Source organism: Ursus arctos, unplaced genomic scaffold (assembly GCF_023065955.2).
Source record: "Ursus arctos isolate Adak ecotype North America unplaced genomic scaffold, UrsArc2.0 scaffold_16, whole genome shotgun sequence".
Classification (NCBI taxonomy): Eukaryota; Metazoa; Chordata; class Mammalia; order Carnivora; family Ursidae; genus Ursus; species Ursus arctos.
Window position 1 is genome coordinate 11,248,964 of NW_026622830.1, and position 18,628 is coordinate 11,267,591.

Sequence of the window (18,628 nt, forward strand, 5' to 3'; positions counted from 1 at the left end):
GGGAGACATTGGACATTTTAGACAAACGAGCATCTTGTTCATTTATTCATTGAACAAGACATTATAAGGCACCTCCCATGTGCTAGGTACTGAGATTCTGTAGTGAACATACAGACATTACAATCAATACCTAGTCTGGGCTAGATAGTTTCTGCAATATTAGCCCAAAAAGTGGGGGGGGGGGGACAGATGATAAAATACTCTTTAGAGTGGTCACAGATAAAGCTTTTTAAAAATTGTGACCCATAACTTAATTTTCCTTAAAGTTTGGCCACCACTAGATTTGTGACTGTCCGAGGGGACCACAAAAGGAAAGGGAATTAGAGTTCATAAGTGACAGGAAATAATAGCTTAAATAAAAATAGCTAAAATAATTTGATTAACTCCTATAGCTGAAAAGTTGAGAGGAGGTGGTTGTGACTTCAGGTTTGCCAGGAGTCAGGGGCTCACATGATTCACCAGACGTTGGTCAGTTCGGTTCCGTTTTTCTCTGAGTTGAGACTTGACATCGGACCAGCTCAGCAATCTCAGTGGGAAACGCTTCCCCTCCCAGTGGTTGCAGCAAAAGCCCAGGGCAGGCTCTCAGGGGGACAGACTGGGTCTTGTAGTGAATGGTTCTGGTTGGCCAGGTTTGAAACATGCTCACCGGGGGCTGCAGGGGTGGGAACAACACTTCCCAAGCCGCAGGATGAGAGGAGGGAGAGGTGATTTGTTCCCCACCCCCCAAAAAAGTAAGGTGTTACCAAAGGAAGTCTACAGCGGGTGGGGCAGACAGCCAAATTTCAGAAGGGTTGGAGAAGCAGCCTCGGGGCTGCAGGGGTTGGTTTCCCGTTCAAAGGCCCAGGTGGAGCGATTTTCCAGGCCCACCAACCTGTGTTAATTTCCCGGAGCAAGCAAAAAAAACCAGCCTGAGTCCAGAGGTAAACTGACTTGCCCAAAACATCACAACTAGTAAGAGAGAGCCAGGCCTCACACAGACTTAGACTTGTCTCACTGCTCCTGAATCCCAGGGACTGGAAAAACACTTTCAGAACCAGAAGGAGTTATGTTTTGTGTCTGTGTTGGGATCATTTGTGAGCTTGGGGGCGGGGGGGTGTTGCAAACAACTGCCTGGGAGGGCTGGGCAGGGGAAAATGCTCACATCCGCTGAAGGCTCACCACACGCCAGACTGCACAGAGCTCCATGCACTGAATCTGAGAACACTGAGGCACTGGGATCATGTAACAGGCCCAAGGTCGCGCAGCTGATAGGTGGCAGGGGTGGGACCTGAGTCCTAATCTGCCCCAGACCCCTTATGCTTTAACACTGGCCTGTAGGCCCACGGGAGGGATGGAGGTGAAGAAGCAGGTGGCGAGTGAGAAATGTGTCCCCTGCGAGAAAATAGCTACAGTGCAGGATGGGAAAGAGCAGCTGACACTGAAGACTGGGATGCCCTGGGGACATCAGGCCCAGAGGGCAGCTGCTGCTCACATCAGCTGATTAAAAGAGGAACCAGAAATCCAGATTTTTTTTTTTAAACACTGGCTCCATTTTTTTAAACAGATGGTAGGCAAAATAAAACAGGTGTACGGGCTGACTTCTGCCCTCAGCTTCCCAGCTGGGGTGGGGACGGCCTACTTTTCCGTGGATTTGTGCTGCTATCTGGTGGTGGACTGGGGCAGGTAGCAAGCAGTGCAGGGCCAACATGTATTTCCAGCTTGGCTGGGAATGTCATGCAACCTCCCCCCTCTGTGCTGGCTTCTTCCTAGAAGGGGTCTGGACAGGGCACCTGTCCCCAACTTTAACCCCACCCCCTTTGATAAACCTAAAAATTTCAAGCCACCCTTTAAACATTTTTTTAAGATTTCATTTATTTGAGAGAGAGGGTGAGCAGGGGGAGGGGCAGAGGGAGAGAGAGAATCTCAAGCAGACTCCGTACTGAGCGTGGAGCCCAATACGGGGCTCGATCTCACGACCCTGAGATCATGACCTGAGCCAAAATCAAGAGTTGGACACTTAACCGACTGAGCCACCCAAGCACCCCAAACATTGTTTAATAGGTAATGCATGCATAAGGTAAAGAATAAGAATCAATACAAAAGGATCTAGAGCAGGGGTCAGCTGATACCACCAATGAGCCAAATCTGGCCCACCTGTTATGCTATGGCCCTGTAAGCATTTTTTTTAAGTGGTTGGGGCAGTTAAAAAAAAAAAAAAAAAAAAAAAGAGTATCACCTAACACATAGTTTCAAATTTCAGTGTGGTGGTAAAGTTTTACTGGCACATAGCCACATCCATTCATTTGCATATTGTCTAATACAGTGACAATGCTGAGACCCAAATGGCCCTCAAAGCCTAAAATACTATCTGGCCCTTTACAAATAATAATAATAATAATAATAATAATAAACAACTTTTAAAAATCTACTAACTCCTGATCTAGAGTGAAGAATAAATTGTCCCACTCGAGGGGCGCCTGGGTGGCTCAGTCGTTAAGCGTCTGCCTTCGGCTCAGGGCGTGATCCCGGAGTCCCGGGGTCGAGTTCCACATCGGGCTCCTCTGCTGGGAGCCTGCTTCTTCCTCTCCCACTCCCCCTGCTTGTGTTCCTTCTCTCGCTGGCTGCCTCTCTCTCTGTCAAATAAATAAATAAAATCTTTAAAAAAAAAAAATTGTCCCACTTGAGTTCCTCCAAGCCCTCAGTTTCCCTCCCTAGAGGCTATTATTTCAAAGACCCTTCCAAGTCCCTGGGACAGGCAGAGAGGCATGCCCGCCCCCACTTTCACATGATAGGTAGAATATTACATACTCAGTTCTACACTTGCCTCTTTTCACTTAGTGTATTGTGGAGACAGTGTTCTATCAATTGCTTCCTTCCTCTTTTCAACAGCTGTGTAGCATGCCAACTTCAGAACGGACTTTTCATGTTTTAACTCGTCTTTTGTTGGACATTGAAGTTGTTTTCAATCTTGGGTAATATGTACCGCTCGCTGTTTGTGGGCACGGGAGAACTTAAGTCTTTGCTCATGAGGGCCAGTAGACCTGAGGGGTCAGGCCCTAGGAACTGAACTGATGGGTCCGGGATGTCTGTGTTCTATTTGAATAGCTCACGCCAAACCCATCTAAACTCACAACTTTTGAGAGTGCCAGGTTCCCCACACCCTTGCCAACGCAGCGTGTTATCAAGTGTTTTGTCCTTTGCCAATCTGATAGGTGGTTTTAATTTGCATTTCTCTTACTCCATTTCATTGAATCTAAGATATCATGGATTGTAAAATGCATCCTGATTCCAGAGATGTTTGAATGTAAAAATGTGCATCTTAGAATCACTGAAATGTAATATGTTGAGTGAGATCGGGTATCTTACCTCATTTCCTTACTCTGTACATGTCCTTTTCCTATTTTTCTTGGGAAGCAAGGTAGTAGTGGTTAAGAGCTTGGCTTTCAAATCCCAGCTCTGCCACTTACAAGATTGTGACTTTGGCCAAGTTACTAAAACTTTCTGTGTCAATGTTTCCTCATCTGTAAGAAGGAATAATAACAGTACTGACCGTACAGGATAGTGGTGAAGATTAAATTAATTAATATATGCAAAACCCTATGTTCCTGGAACATAGTAAATGCTACAGAAACATTTGCTATGATTAACATCTCTCTTTTGGAGTGTTTTATCTTTTTTTCACGATGAGTTGCAAGGGCTCTTTATAATTTAGGGAAATTCATCCTTTGGTTCCACCCACCCTGACGCCCCAGACCTCTGGTTCTTATTTATTTTTCCCTGACCACAAAAGTAACAGTTGATACAAAGTTCCGAAAGTAGAGAAATAAATTATATAGGAAGAAGCCAATGGAAACAATTCAGATGTCCATCAAGAACGGAGTAAGTAAGTCGTACCATGACCCCTTACCCCACCCACTCCCATCCCTTTTGGGTTGCAGACTTCAGCAACTTCATCAAACCTTAGATAAAACATCTTAATGCTATGCTTCAGACACACCCCAGAGGGACATGATTCCATGTATGTGCCATGAAATGCCATTAGCAAATGCGTCTCCCACACCCCATCAACCACAGACCCCTCCCCTGGCATTTGGCTTTCTGTCTTCCGGGTGCCCATGACCCTTCCTCTGTCAACAATTTGTCAGCTTTACTTTCTGTAGTTTGTCTTATAAAAGCTATAGCAGGAGGTTGGGGGGTTTTCTTAACTATAAATTGGAAATATGAACATAAAATTATACAATGTTATCGACAAGCTTGCTACTCAAAGTGTGGTCTGTGCATCCCCTAGGCACTTGTTAGAAATGCAGAATCTCAGTACAACCCCCACCCCCAAACACAAACACAGAATCAGAATCTGCATTTTAACAAGACTCCTAGCGATTTGTGTGCACAGTCGAGTTTTAGGAGTATTGCTCTAAAAAGTAATACTGTTGGTTTTATAAAAAGTATATTGCATTTTTTTACATTTTGAATATACTACTTACACCTCTCACATCACAGAGATTCCCAAACTGCCCAGATGTTTTCCCACCTTGTTAAGAATAGTCTTTGAATGAACACTGTGGAATAGTCCACCTCTGTGTCTCTTCACTGGGGCACTGTGCCAGCTTCCTGTACCTATTAGATATGCTTTTGACTGTAGGTAACAAAAACCCACCTTTAAAAGCAGCTGAAGCGGGGCGCCTGGGTGGCTCAGTCCTTAAGCATCTGCCTTCAGCTCAGGGCCTGATCCCAGGGTCCTGGGATGAGCCCCGCATCAGGCTCCTCTGCTAGGAGCCTGCTTCTTCCTCTCCCACTCCCCCTGCTGTGTTCCCTCTCTCACTGGCTGTCTCTCTCTCTGTCAAATAAATAAATAAATAAAATCTTTAAAAAATAAATAAAAGCAGCTGAAGCAATACAGACTTATTATCTCATGTCTTAAGAAAGCTGTAAGTAGGGGCGCCTGGCTGGGTCAATAGAAGAGCATGCGACTCTTGATCTCGCTGTTGTGAGTTCGAGCCCCTTGCTGGGCGTAGAGAGTACTTAAAAATAATAAAATCTAGGGGCGCCTGGGTGGCACAGCGGTTAGGCGTCTGCCTTCGGCTCAGGGCGTGGTCCCGGCGTTATGGGATCGAGCCCCACATCAGGCTCCTCCGCTATGAGCCTGCTTCTTCCTTTCCCACTCCCCCTGCTTGTGTTCCCTCTCTCGCTGGCTGTCTCTATCCTGTCGAATAAATAAATAAAATCTTTAAAATAATAATAATAATAATAATAATAATAATAATAAAATCTAGAAAGAAAGGAAAGACAGAAAGAAACCTGTAGGTGAACAGCCCCAGGATTCCTTCAGCAGCTCAACCACATCATGGGAGGTCCCAGCTCCTGACATCTTTCTGTGCTAGCACCTCGTTCTGTGGACACCTGTAGTGTTAAGTACAGGTTTTCTGGCCTCAGGATCGCCACAGCTCCAACCATCTCAACGTCCTTAGGAAAGAAGAAAGGGGACCAAAAACGCTTTCTCCTCAGCTATTCTCAAGGGAGGGAAACTTTCCAAACATGTCCCCTCTTCAACTCATTGGCCAGAAAGAACTAGGTGACGGGCACACCACTGGACCAATCATTGGCAAAAAGAAATGGCCGTGCCAGCGATTGGCTCGGATTCACACCTGGAACTGGCGCTTCAGGCTGCTCAACAAAACCAGCTGCTGTGGGCACGCCGTCGACAGTGTCCAACACACCAGGTCTCCGGACTCCCCGCCTCCAATCTTGCTGCCGCCCAATCAATCTTCTCCAGGCAGCCAGGCTGCACTTTGTGAAAAGGCAACCCCCCCACGCTTTGCTTAAAACCTCCCAGGCTCCACAGAGGAAAAGGCAGGTGCCCCAGGGTTAAGAGAACTGAATTCCAAACCCGATTTTACTCCATCCTTGTTGTGTGATCCTGGGAAAGCATTCTAACGCTTCCGGGTCTCAGTTTCCTCATCTGGCAAATAGAGATAATAAAAGCTGCTTTGCAGGGTCACCGAGGATTAAGTAATAAGAAATAATAAGAAATACATAATAAGAAAAATAGTACCTAATACTTATATAGCACTCGCTGTGTCAAGACCTTTTGAAAATTCTTTAGTTCCATTAACCATTTTAATCTTCCCAACAATCCAATAAACAGGACGCTTAGCCGTATCAGCTGAAGCTACCAGCTCCAGCGCAAGGCGGAGATGGGGCGCAGACACCGGAGGAATCCGGCTCTGGGGACTGGCTGTGACTTCCGAGAGAGGGGGCGGAGCCTCTCCTAGGGAGCTTTCGCGCGGAGGACCACAACTCCCGGTGGGCCCCGCGACGCCGCTGAACTATAATACCCAGCATGCCGCGCGCCGTCAGGCTTAACCTATTCCTCCTGCGAGGTCGTCTGTACGGGAATTTGCTCTACTGTCAATTTTGCTTGCCAGAAATTCCCTACGAGAACCAAGGAATCTATGCGAGTAAACGTTTAGGAGCATCGTGGATAAGAGGCTTGTGTTTTCATCCTCACTACTCTTCCAGTTAGCTCTGAGTCTGTTTTCTCATCTCTATAATGGGGATATCCCTAGAATTTGGTGCATCCAGTTGTGAGGATTAAAAACTGGATATGACGGCTTGGTAAATATCAGCTGTTCTAGTGTCCCCTCCTCCCTCTGTGCTAAAGGTTTTATCAAAGCATTTCATCTCTTCAACAACCCTATGAGGTTGATACTATCACTCCTCTTTTCAGGAGGGAGTACCCGTGCCAAGAGAGATTCAAATCTCTTGGCTGAAGTCACAGCAAAGGGAGTGGTGAAAGAGCGCTGGAATCCAGAAAATTTCACTCCGGGGTGAGTCCACTTTAGAGCCCAAATGTTTCCCACTTGCCACCCTACGCTTTACAACGACCCAAAGTTCAGGGTAAATATTTTCTGGGTTTTTTTAAGATAAATTTGAATCACATGATATGCAGAATATCAAGATGATTCCCCGTTACCAGTGCTGGGAAGGAGACATATGGTGGCACTTGGAAAGTCAATTATAGCTGAATTGGACCTGGAGAAATCAGGGACAGCTTCCCTGAGGGGCTGATGCTGGATCTAAGAACTGAGGAGTGGGAATAGCACCGGCAAAAACCCTGAGGAGGGAGAGGACATGTACTGCAGAGGCCTTGAAAAGGGTCAGTATAGCAGGAGAGGTATAGGCAAGTCCCAGAGGTACAGGCTGTGCCAAGGACAGGGGAAAGAGGTACCCAGGGTGCAAATTTTAGGAAAGTATTCACTTGCAGGATTGTGCAAGTGCAGAGCTTAGACCTAAGAATAAAAGTCTCCTTAAACGAGGCTTAAGTGAAAGTCCTAGACACCTCAGTGGCCTCACTGGTCATAAGCCTAGGTACGTGGCCTTTGGTTAGGGTGGCCATCCACCGTGGTTTGCCCTGAAGAGTCCCATTGTTCCGGCAAGATTACACTAGGTCTCCTCTCAATCTGATGACTGTCTTTGTTGGATGATAATTCTATGGCCATGCAACTTGTCTGTATTTTATCAAAAGGAAATGGGGAGCCACTGAAAGATTTAACTGAAGGGTGTTTTGAGCAAATTTTGGCTGTCATACAGAGAAGGGACCATGGCAAGAATAAAGGCTGCGGGGATCACTCAAGTAGGAGACAAGGGCAGCCTACCTTAAGTGGGAGAAATAGATCAAGCCGAGAAATGCTTAGGAGGCACTACTGTCAGAACAAGGTAATGCACTGGATGTGCTGGATGAGGGCTTCCCATTTCCTTGTTCCTCTGTACTGAAAGTCCCTGTCCTTTCTCTGCCAGTGTTTAGCTGTGTAACCTTGAGGCAGTCCCTTCACCTCTTTCAGCTTGTTTCTACATCCATATTAGGGCTTCTTAGACCATTTCTGATGAGGGGGCAGTCCCTTCTTGGATTTAACATATATTTGCAAATATGTGTCTGTAGGACCTTTGCACATGCTGTTCCCTCTACCTCCTAATCATGCAGTCTCTGTTGAAATATGACCACTTTAGGAGGCCCTCCCTGACCACCCCCTGCTGCCCCTTCCCTGGTTTACTCTCTATCCTATCATAGTTATATTCTTTCCTATTTCTTTATTAACTAGCGCTCTATCTCCAACTAGAATGTAAGCCTGTAAGAGCAGACTTCAGGGATGTATATCCATTCCCAGGACCTAGCACAGCGTCTGGCACATAGTGGGTCTTAGTATTTCTTTGGATGAATAAATGGATTGATGAGTGAATGAATGAATGACTGAATGCTTTACTTGCCACCTTAATGCCCCAGAATAAACCTTCTCTGGCTCGGGAACATCTGGCGTGGGTTCAAATTCTGACTCAGCCACTTAACAGCTAAGTTTAGATAAATCGCTCAAACCGTCCCCCCCCCCCCGCCAGTTTCATTTTTCACATTAATCCCGACCTGGTAGGGATATTGTGAGGATACAACTAGATAGGAAAATGGCCGAAGCTAAAGAGATTTTTTAAAGCTTTCTTCTGTATCTTTCCCAATCGCATCCTCCCAAGTCTGATCACCCCTGCTTTTCTCATCAAGCACCTCAATATCTCCTTCGCACCGCCGCCTGGAGGGACATGCGGTTGCTGGGCCCTCCCGCACGCAAATCATGTTTCCTTCCTCTGAAAAGGCAGGAAAAAGCCTTCCCGGCAACCGGTCGCGCTGTCCGCGGAGCGGGCGTCAGCAGCGGCATCTGCGCACGCGTGCGCGCCTGCGCAGAAGGGCCCGGGGACGGGTTGGGGGGGTGAAGAAGGGGCCGGCCTTCGAGCGACAGCGACGCAAGATGGCAGCCACCACGGGCTCGGGTGAGCTGGGGCGCCGGGCCGGCCGGCCAAGGGGGCGCGGGCTTGGGCCGGGGACCGAGGACCCGCAAAGGTCCTTGCAGCGGGACCAGGGCCTCTGCGCCGCCTCTGTCCGCTTGGCTTCGTGGTGGCGACCCGGACGGCCTGAGTGGGGAGGAGGAGCAGGCGGTGGCCGGAAGCACGGGCGGGGGCCTGAGGGGCCTGTGGGCGGTGCGGCGGGGCCCACAGGCTCCCCCGGGCGGCGTGAGGGCCCCGCTGAGAGGAAGGACTGGGCCCCAAGGCACTGCTGAGGGGCCGGAGCTAGCGAGGGGCGAGCCCAGAGACACTCCTGAGGAGACCAAGCTGGTGCCTCGGGGGAGATCAAGAGGTCTCCTAGGGGGTGAGAAGGCTCTCCAAAAAGGATGAGAGTTCTTTACTGGGTTCTAGAGGTCCGAACCAGGGGGGAACCTCGGCATGTCCCTTTGGCGGGGACTTCAGAAAACCCCTTAGGGTGGATGGAGAAGAAAACGGGATCTCAAGGGGTGACCGAGGATCCTCCATTGGTTAAGGGGACGGCTCCAGCGTTAGTTTGGGGGATGGGGTTAGCTGAAGAAATCTCTATGCTGATTGGGAAGGGGGTGTCTTGGGGTGGCTGTTTTTGGGGGAAGGGGGATTAAGGGTATCTCTACAGGATAAGTGAGAAGAGAAAAACGATCTCTTAGATTCCAGAGGGAAATGACCCCGTCATTATCAGGCTTTTATTTGAAGGGACATGTTAGGTTTTAGGAGGCAAGCTCTGAGTGGGGCAGTGGTGAAAGCTTTCGATATTAGGTGAAGAACAGGTGAATTGGGAGCCCTGGAGGTGTCTGTTTGGGGCGGGAGGGTCAACTGATGGAAGCTCCATGCAGTAGGTGAGAGTGGGGAAAAGTCCGGTTTCAGAGATGTTTCTTTTAGAGAAGAAAAATCTCCTCTTCTGTTGGGTGAGGGAAGCATACTCTAGAAGTGTCTGTTTTAAGGAGATTGTCACTTCCTAGCATTCCTTTGGATATTGGTAAAAGATATGTGGGTTCAGCTCAGAAGTTCCCCATTGAGTGGATGGGCATGGGAGAAGAAATGAAATGAGAATTCTGGATGACTTTGGGGCAGGAAAGCTGAGCAAACCCCCATCTCCAGGATGCAGAAGAGGGGATAAGGGAGATATACCTTGGGGGAGGTTAAGGGAAGCAGCATTTATTTTGAGACTTGATTCCTTCTTCAGCACTCCAAAGATGGGCCAGAGGATCAAATCCTGAAGGGTCTGTTTCAGAGTTAACATTCCACAAATGGGCATCAGGGGATGGATTTAGATGGCCTTCTTGAGGGGGCGGGGTAAAGAATAGTTGGGGGAGTTACCCCAGAGGGGCTAATAGGCAAGAGAGATTCTGGAAGTGCAGGTTTTGGAGGAAGACTGAGTGTCCCCCTTATGGCCAGGAGGCTGTACCCTGAGGTACCTCGCAGTGATGTTGACCAAGGAGGTCCTCACAGATAGGGTGATGATGGGTGACCTCTAATGAAGAAAGCAAACTGGGCCACCAGCCTGGGTACTGAAATCCTCTGGCTAGTTACGGACACAGCATCAGCCCTGTTATGAGAGGCTTGGTGACCTAAAGGGAACAGATGAGGGGAGTCCATCTTTCCAGGATGTTGCTCCTCCAGTATCCCAAGGAGTCAGCCTTGTTGGTTACAATGGCAATAGAATTGTAGGGAATCAGACTAAAGTGACCTATCACAAGCTGCCTTTTATACTTAAAGCAGTGGTGTCCCCCATGAGGCATAGAGGAGCCCACACATCCTTTTCCTAGATTTTGGTTTTAGCTGGAATAGTGCTGAGTCAATTCATTTTTTAAGATACTGCCACAGAACAGAGAGGCTGAGTCAGGCCAGACCGCTGTGGGAATCTTGTCACCGTAATAGAACCCCTGTCAGGTTGCTACGAGGTGGGGGTACATTGTGCCTGTGGCAGCCAGCATTATGGTCGTATTGCAACTCAGCCCTGTTTGCAGTCGCTTGGGATTGGCTACCTACAATCTGGTGTAACAGCTACTTAATTCTAACTTCTTGAAGCCCTGCCAATTGATGAGTGCTTCATAAATGCTAATGCGGTCAGATAAAACATCATCAGCTGCTGTCTAGTGTCAAGAGCACTTGGCATGGTTTAGATAACATAGAACGGGCTTTAAGGTGCTCTAAATAGTGGGCTTCCCAAAAGTCCTTTGTTTGTGTAATTCGACAGATATTTATTGAGGGCCTGTTGTGTCCCATTGCGGATAGTGGACAAGATGGACATAGCCCCTGTCCACAGGGAGCTTCCATTCTAGTCAGGAAGAAAGCCATTAAAGGAGTAAATAATTAAGCCAATTTCAGATAGCAGTTAGTGCTAGGAAGGAAATTGTGTGATGTGATATAGTGTGGAGTGGTAATCAGGGAAGGCTCCTCTGAGAAGATGGAGTTTGAACTGCTAGAAATGATGGAAGGAGCCAAGCCTGCAGTGTGTATCACCAGCAGGGAAGGTAGGGACAGTGAGTGCAAAGGCCTTGTGGCAGGATCAAGCTCGGTATGTTGAAAGAACAGATTAAAGGCCGTACTGTGTACGAGAGGCTTGTTAAGGAGATGAGTTGGTGAGATACAGCTTTGGATTTTATTAAGTGTGAAGGGAAGCCATCAAAGTGGCCAGTATGAAGTAGGCATTCAGTAAATATTTATTGAATGAATGAGTCTGAAAATGACAGGGGAATGACGGGGTGCCTGGCTAGCTCAGTTGGTAGAGCTTGTGACTCAAACTCAGGGTTGTGAGTGCAAGCCCCACGTTGGCCATGGAGCCTACTTAAAAAAATGAAAAGAAAGAAAAAGAGGGGAATGACAGGATCTGACCTGTGCCCCTATGTAGTGAAGGAGTCAGGGTGTTCAGAGTGGAAGCGGAAGGGACTTAATTGGGTTAAGTCGAAATGAATGTTCAAGCCCTGCTTTCTAACTCTGAGAAGTCTTTCGGGTTGGTCAGGGGCCCTGAAGCCTTCTGCAGGTTTAGAACAAGCCACTTGATTCATCTGTGACCCTAGTTGCCAGGAAACAGCTCTGAAGTCTTTGAGTTCCTGTAAAGGGCTGGCCTTCGTTGTTGTTGTTGTTGTTTTAATGGTCACTGCTTTCAACACTTGGGTAAAACATCCCCACCTCCCTTGGTTCTGCAGTGCATGAATTCTGCATAGATCTTAGAGGGTGGACTGTGAGAAGCCCATGAGAATCCCTCAGGATGCCGGTGCTATGACAGGTGACTTCCTCCTGCCTTGGCCAGGATTGCAGGACCTCAAGCCCTTGGTTGCCGGGTCCTTCCTCTCACCCAGCATCCTGCAGGCTTCCCAGACAGTTAACCAGAGGCCTGAGTGGCAGAAGAATAAGCCCTGGTTGGGCCTGATTTTAAATTTGCATTCTCTGGATGGCCTGGTGTACACATTCAGCATATGCAAATTTAACCATATGGCCAGTGGAGGTTAAGTAGTCTTCCATTCCATTCAAGGGCGTTCCCAGAGAGCTGGAGATGGCAGATGAGAGCCTGTAGTCTGTGAAGTTGGTCTTGTTCCTGTGTGTCTCACCGTGTGTCTTGTTGTGCTGATTGTAGCCAGCTGCCTTTTGTACAATGTGGGCCCTCCATTCAAGAGAACCGCGACATGTACTTAGTGCTCAGCTGGAGCGATCTGCTCCAGGGACGGAGGGTGGTCCAGTACCATCGATTGCCCTCTTCAGGGATTCCCAAGGTTAATTTTGATGATTATGATTTTCCCCTTCGTGGTACATTTCAAACCATGCTTTTCACTCCACCACATTCTCTTTCTCCCTCCCCTTCTCTCTCACCTGAATTGTAGCTATAGGACTTTGATAAAAGTGGAATACAAAATGTGAAGTCAGGAATCCTCTGTTTAATTCCAAAAGGCCCCCGTGAAGTACAGAGCAGTATATTTGGCGAAGTAAACATTTAACACTCTAAAACACTTTGGAGTTTTCCAGGTAGTTTGACTTACCTGTTGGGTCATCTCATCCAGCACTCCACAACCCAGTGAGCTAACCAGGGAAAGTTTTGTCCCCACAGTATTACGGAGGGAGAAGGGTGGCTGAGTGGTGGCACTCAAGACTAGAGCCCAGGGGGTTTGGCTCCACCTCCCATTCCAACTTGCTCCAGTACCTTAGGGAAGAAATGGAAAGGCATGGATTTTTGGCATATGCTCTTCCTAGGTATTGGAGTGTTTAATCTTGGTGAGAGAAAGGGGCTTAATGAGAGGGATCTGCCAGCTGTAGCAGGGACCCTTTTTATAGCAGGCCTGGCCACTGTTTGTCTCATTCTGAGTAACCTGCTGTCCAGTGATACTGAAGTCCATTTTTAAGGAAGCTCTTTCTGTACCTTATACTCAATACTCGCTGGACTTGGGGCCCCTCATGTCATTTACAAAGAGGGCCTTGTCCTCATTTACATGCAAGCCCTTCAGGCTTTTTTTTTTTTTTTTTTTTTTTTTTTAAGAGGGTAGGGAAGGGCAGAGAAAGAATCCTAAGCAGGTTCTACACCCAGCACGGAGCCTGACACAGAGCCTGACGTGGGCTTGATCTCACAACCCCAAGATCATGACTTGAGCTGAAATCAAGAGTCGAATACCCAGCTGACGGAGCCACCCAGGCACCTCCAGACTTCTTTTTAAAGTGCACTTCTAGGGCCTACTATGTGCTAGACACTGTATTAAATTCAATCAAATTAAACGATCTCACTCCTCACAGCAGTCCTTGGAGACAGGTATCTGTTGTGAAGGTAGGAAACTGAGGCGCAGATCCAATGACTTGTGGGGCTAGGGTGCAGAACAGTTCTGCTCCAGGGCATGTGCTCTTTTCCACATTATCATTCTTCTAGCCCCAATTGCCTTCTCTCCAGCTAGGCATCTCACATTCCTTCAGCCTCTGGCAGGTCTGTTGACATTTCCGACTTGGCCATTAGTTCTTTCATGGGTGGATAGTTGAGGCCCTCGGGTAGGGTCCTTTCCTCATCCTCACATCCACCCATCACAAGTCCAGTAGGTATAATCCAACAAAAGATGCTAATCCTCCTCTCCATCTCCACTGTTGTCATTCCTACTGGGCCAGAACCATCTCTCATCTGAAAGATTGCAGAAGCCAGCTTCCAGTCTCACCCTTTTCCAGTTTGTTCTCTAGAGTAAGGAAGCACAATGATCTTTTGCAGACCGAAAATAGAAACTGCCACTCCACTGCAGAAAGCCCTTAGAATCAAATCTCCTTGCACTTTGAATCAAACCACTCTCTTTTCTGGGGCCCAGAAGGCTCTCTGTGGTCTTGGTCCTCCCCACCCCCTGACCTCACGTGATATCACGCACACCTCTGCTCCTGTTTTAACCCCTAAGGGAATGATCTGCCTCCCGTTCTTCAGGTCTCTACTCTGCAGAAAGGACATCCCTGACCACCCCATTCAATATAGTCTTCTCAGTCATTAGCACATCTCTTTTCTGTTCTCTTCTAAAGCCCTCGCCTTATCTGAAGTTTTCTTGCATATTTTCAGTGCTTTTCCACAAGGGCAGGATTCTTTCGTGTTCTCCACTACTATGTGGTGGCACCCAGCACAGTCCTTGACATAGTAGGTGCTCAGTAAATATTTGTTGACTGTTGCAGTGAATTAATCCATGGTCTCACCTTGATGTAGCCAAATATATAAATTTGACATATTTGGAGAAACAATGTATCTGATAAGGCAGAAGCAAAAGTGACTCTTCAGCCTTTCAAAAAGGAAAGCTCTTGTCTTGGTTGGTTGGTATTTCTAGAGGGACTTCAGCTAGGCTTTGTCCTCTCCTTCCCTGACTGTCCTGATACACTTCCCACATCTTATTCTTTGTCTCCACCCCTATCGGAGAAAATCTGGTCCTTGTCCTTGGTCAGTCTAGTGTCTGAGAAACCTAGTGTCTCGAATTTTGTCCCCAGCTCTTTGTTGTCCCATCATTGGGACTGTAAAGACAGATTGCCACTGTTTCTTTCCCTAGATCAGCGGCTCTTGAACCAGTGTCCAAATCTCCAGGATTGCTTGTTCAGTTGCTGGGCTCCACCCTGAAAGTTCCAGAGTCAGTAGTTCTGTAGTGTGTTGTGGTGTTCTGGGATGGGGTCTGCGAATTTACATTTCTAGTAAGTTCCCAGGTGATGTGTAGGCTGGAGGTCTGGGGACCATACCTGGAGGATGATTGCTGTAGAGGAGAGAACAGTTCTGCTCCTCTGGGCGGGCACTAACTACACAGCCGGACTGCACTTGCCAGTTGCTCAGGAATAAAAGTTACCTGCCCCTGACTTTATATCTACTTTTCAGGAACATTAAATCTGATGCATCACCATCCAGGCCTCTCTTTTCCAAAAAGGGAGTAGCACCAGACTTCTAGTTTAGTTCACTGTCTCCCTTAAATGGGCAACCAAACCAGTTTTAACTGGCAACTTTCTTTTCAGGAGAAAACCTGTGAGGCTCAGCCAGGCCAGGGTTTTCCAGGATTGACGTGCTATATGGTAGCTGCTGCTTTGTGGCCATGACTTTCCCAAAAGGTGTTTTAAAGGGCTTCAAATCCATTTTGTACCACAAATACTTTAATATGTTGCTGTGTTTCAGATTACTGCATTAAATGTTTTACTATAACATGGTATACAACCCTATCAAATATTCATGCTTTTTCAACCTGGTTGTCATATTTTCTTTGTAATATCCTGCAGCTGCTGACTTTTCAGTTTATATTTAGCCAGGAGAATAACTGGCTGACTTTTGATACTGACACAGATCCAGGAAAAATCTTTCTGGAAAGAATTCTAAAGTAACAGGACAAACATTTTCTTTTAAAAAACCTTAGACTACTGTAATATTTTAGCACCTTGGTGAAGTTATCTTAACATTTTCATAATTAACTTTTTAATAGTTTATTACGATTAACAAAAGTTCGTTTTTACATCCTCTATATTGTCCCTTGAAGCTGCTTCTCCAGCTGCCTTTTGGTGTCAGATTCACACACAAATACTGGGAATCTTAAAACTGAGGTTGATTATTGGAGTATTCTTAAGTTTTTTGACCTGTTTTGCTTCTGTTCTTTGACATGTGTGGATATAATTTTGAAACATATTCACTGAAATCTCTCGTTAAAATTAATGTATCATGATTTTAAGCTTCTCTTCTCCATTCGGGATGGGATGAAGTCCTAACTTGTGACTGACACAAGGTCTATAGGATCTCTGAACTCCACTAATATATATTTTTTAAAGATTTTATTTTTAAGTAATCTCTTCACCCGATGTGGGGCTCAAATTTACAGCCCCAAGATCAAGAGTCGCACACTCCACCTACTGAGCCAGCCAGGCGCCCCCAAACTCCACCAATATCTGGATTTGTGCCCCTGGATAGCCCCTGAAGTTCTAGCTTCAGGGTGTAGTCAGGCCATTTGGAGTTAAATGTGCTTGCTTTATAGAAAATACTGATATATTACCTTTGTATACAGTTTCTAAATGGTGTAGAGTATCAGTAACATGCTTTCATATATATTTTATGAAACAAAGGTCATCTTGTAGTGAAGAATCCTTTGGCTTGTGTGCTTTGGGTAAAAAACCAGTTTTCCGTTATTTAAAAAAAAATGTAGGTTTCCCTAAAAGTCTCTATCATACTTAATTAAAAAAGTAAAACTAGTTATCAATTTTTAGTGTTCTTAAAATAGAAGGCATTAGGTTTCTCAGTTACATGGTGTCAGTGTTCGGTTTTTGGTAGACTATGTTAGGGTTTACAGTAGGAAAGGAAGAGCTGGTGCTGTGTCTCCTGTCAGGAAACATTTATTGAGCACCATTGTATGCCAGGTAACACACCAAATTCTGGGGAGGCAGGATTGAATGAGTCATAGCTCTAGCTCGAGAAGCTCTGAGAGTGAGTCAGAAAATAAAAAGGAAAGAAAATAAAATGTAAAGAAAAAGAAAAGGTCCAGCACAGACATTGTGTGAGGGTAAAGGGATGTGGGGGAGGAGCGCTCTGAGAAGACCTCTGTAGACTGCCTGGCTTCTAAATTAAGATTTCTACTTCTTCTCAAGATCATTCCGAATTCAGTGTATAACTTTCCTTTGGCTACTTAAAATCCATACTTTGATAATCTTTCTAATATCAAGACTTTCTTTTAATAGTGCTATGAATGTTCCCATGTTATATTTTCAGAAATAAACCAGAGTTAGAATTTTGTGACCTGGAGCATTATTCATTCTGAAATAAGATCCCTCGCTAACACCCGGCCACCCATTCATTCAGTCAACAAGCATTGGAGCACATACTCTGGCAAAGCACCCCTTGAGGGGTTGAAGATTTGGCAGTGAAGAAAAGAGATGAAGTTTTACTCTCATGGAGCATATTTATGTTCAGATGGGAAAGACAGTAAACAACTAATGAATTAGAAATGAATATACTTAAAATGTCAAGTGGTAACCAATGCTGTGAAGAAAAACGAAACAAGTTAAGGGAACGGGCAGTTCAGCCTTAGTGAGGAATGAGAGAGCCAGCCCATCAGCCATTCAGAAAATCCCAGGATGAGGCAGAAAATGAGCTTGCCAGTTCATTCGGGAACTGAAAGAAGGCGGGTATGGCTGAAGGAGGACAAGGAGCAAAGGAGAGGGTGGCAGGAGATGCTGGAGACACAGGCGGTGCTCCGGAGGCACGGTAAGGGGTTCAGGTGTATGCTGGGCCAGTGGAGGGCTGGGTGAGTGACAGGAGCGAACTTACTTTTAAAAAGCTCACCGTGGAGACTAGACTGTAGGTGTAGGCCAGTAGGCTGAGCAACCAGTTAAGACGCTGAGGGGGCACGGACTACAGGGATCACGGTGGACATGGCAAGAATGACCATATTTAGAATATATTTGGAAGTAGACGGCGTATGGGGTGTAAGGAAAAGATTTCTCATCTTGACTCCCAAGATACTTGGCCAGAGCAATCTGGTAATTGTTTGTGCCATATACTGAGATTGAGGAATGAGTGGTTTTGGGGGGCTGGGTTTTTTGTTTGTTTGTTTTTTGGTTTTTTTGAGGAATACAAGGGAGTTCTGTTTGGAAGTGTTTTAAGTTGGAGAGGCCTCGTAGAGATGTCAGGGCGGCAGTTAATTGGAAATGTAAATTGTAAAGTCACTACCAGCCTTCTTGGTCTGGGTAAAATCGCTTGGGGATGGGGGAGTAGAGTAGACAGAAAGGAGAAGGTCTGAGGGCTGTGACCTGAGGACAGGCAGTCAGTATTTGGAGGTCAAGGAGGTGAGCCCAAGGAGCCAATGAGGCAGGAAGAGAACCTGAGGCTCAGGGAAGCCCCTGGAGTTGCCACTGGAGCTCTAGGGGAAGTGGGGGTGGGGGCTGAAAATCTGTCCCAGAATTTGGCTAGAGGGTGCCCCTGGTACCCCTGACCAGAGCAGTTTTGGTGAGTGACTAGACAGAAAGGCTGATTAGGATAGGTGTAGGGAAGATGGAGAATGGCAGGCAAAGAGTCTAGACAACCCCTTTGAGGTTTTTTACTAAGAAGGAACGAAGAAATGAGACGGTAGCTGGAAGGGGTATGGGATCAGTAGAGGGGTTTGGGTTTTTATTTTATGATGGATGATATAATGTACTAATGAAAGTGATGCGATAGAAAAATTACTCTGCCAGGTATTACACACAGTGCTTTACAGATTTTATCTCATCGATTGTTCCTTGCCATCCATAGCGTCAGGGAGCGATGGTATCCCTGTTTGGCTGAGGCTCAGGGTAACTGGTACAGTCACACAGCTAGATTGCTAGGAGACTGTGGAGCCAGGATTTG

General features: G+C 46.6%; 1 protein-coding gene across 3 annotated transcripts in view; it reads left to right on the top strand.

The window, feature by feature from the left end:
* The first annotated feature begins 8,703 nt into the window (after positions 1–8,703).
* UBE2V1 (ubiquitin conjugating enzyme E2 V1) overlaps positions 8,704–18,628 on the top strand; it is a 29,797-nt gene continuing 19,872 nt past the window's right edge. The window contains exon 1 of one of the 3 annotated variants that reach the window (XM_026503716.4): positions 8,704–8,793. In XM_026503716.4, the coding sequence (XP_026359501.1) occupies positions 8,772–8,793 (22 nt within the window). In that variant the 5' untranslated portion in view covers positions 8,704–8,771. Of the gene's footprint in view, positions 8,794–9,038; positions 9,170–18,628 lie in introns of those variants that run through there. The other 2 variants (XM_026503717.4, XM_057312475.1) reach the window with 2 other exon arrangements.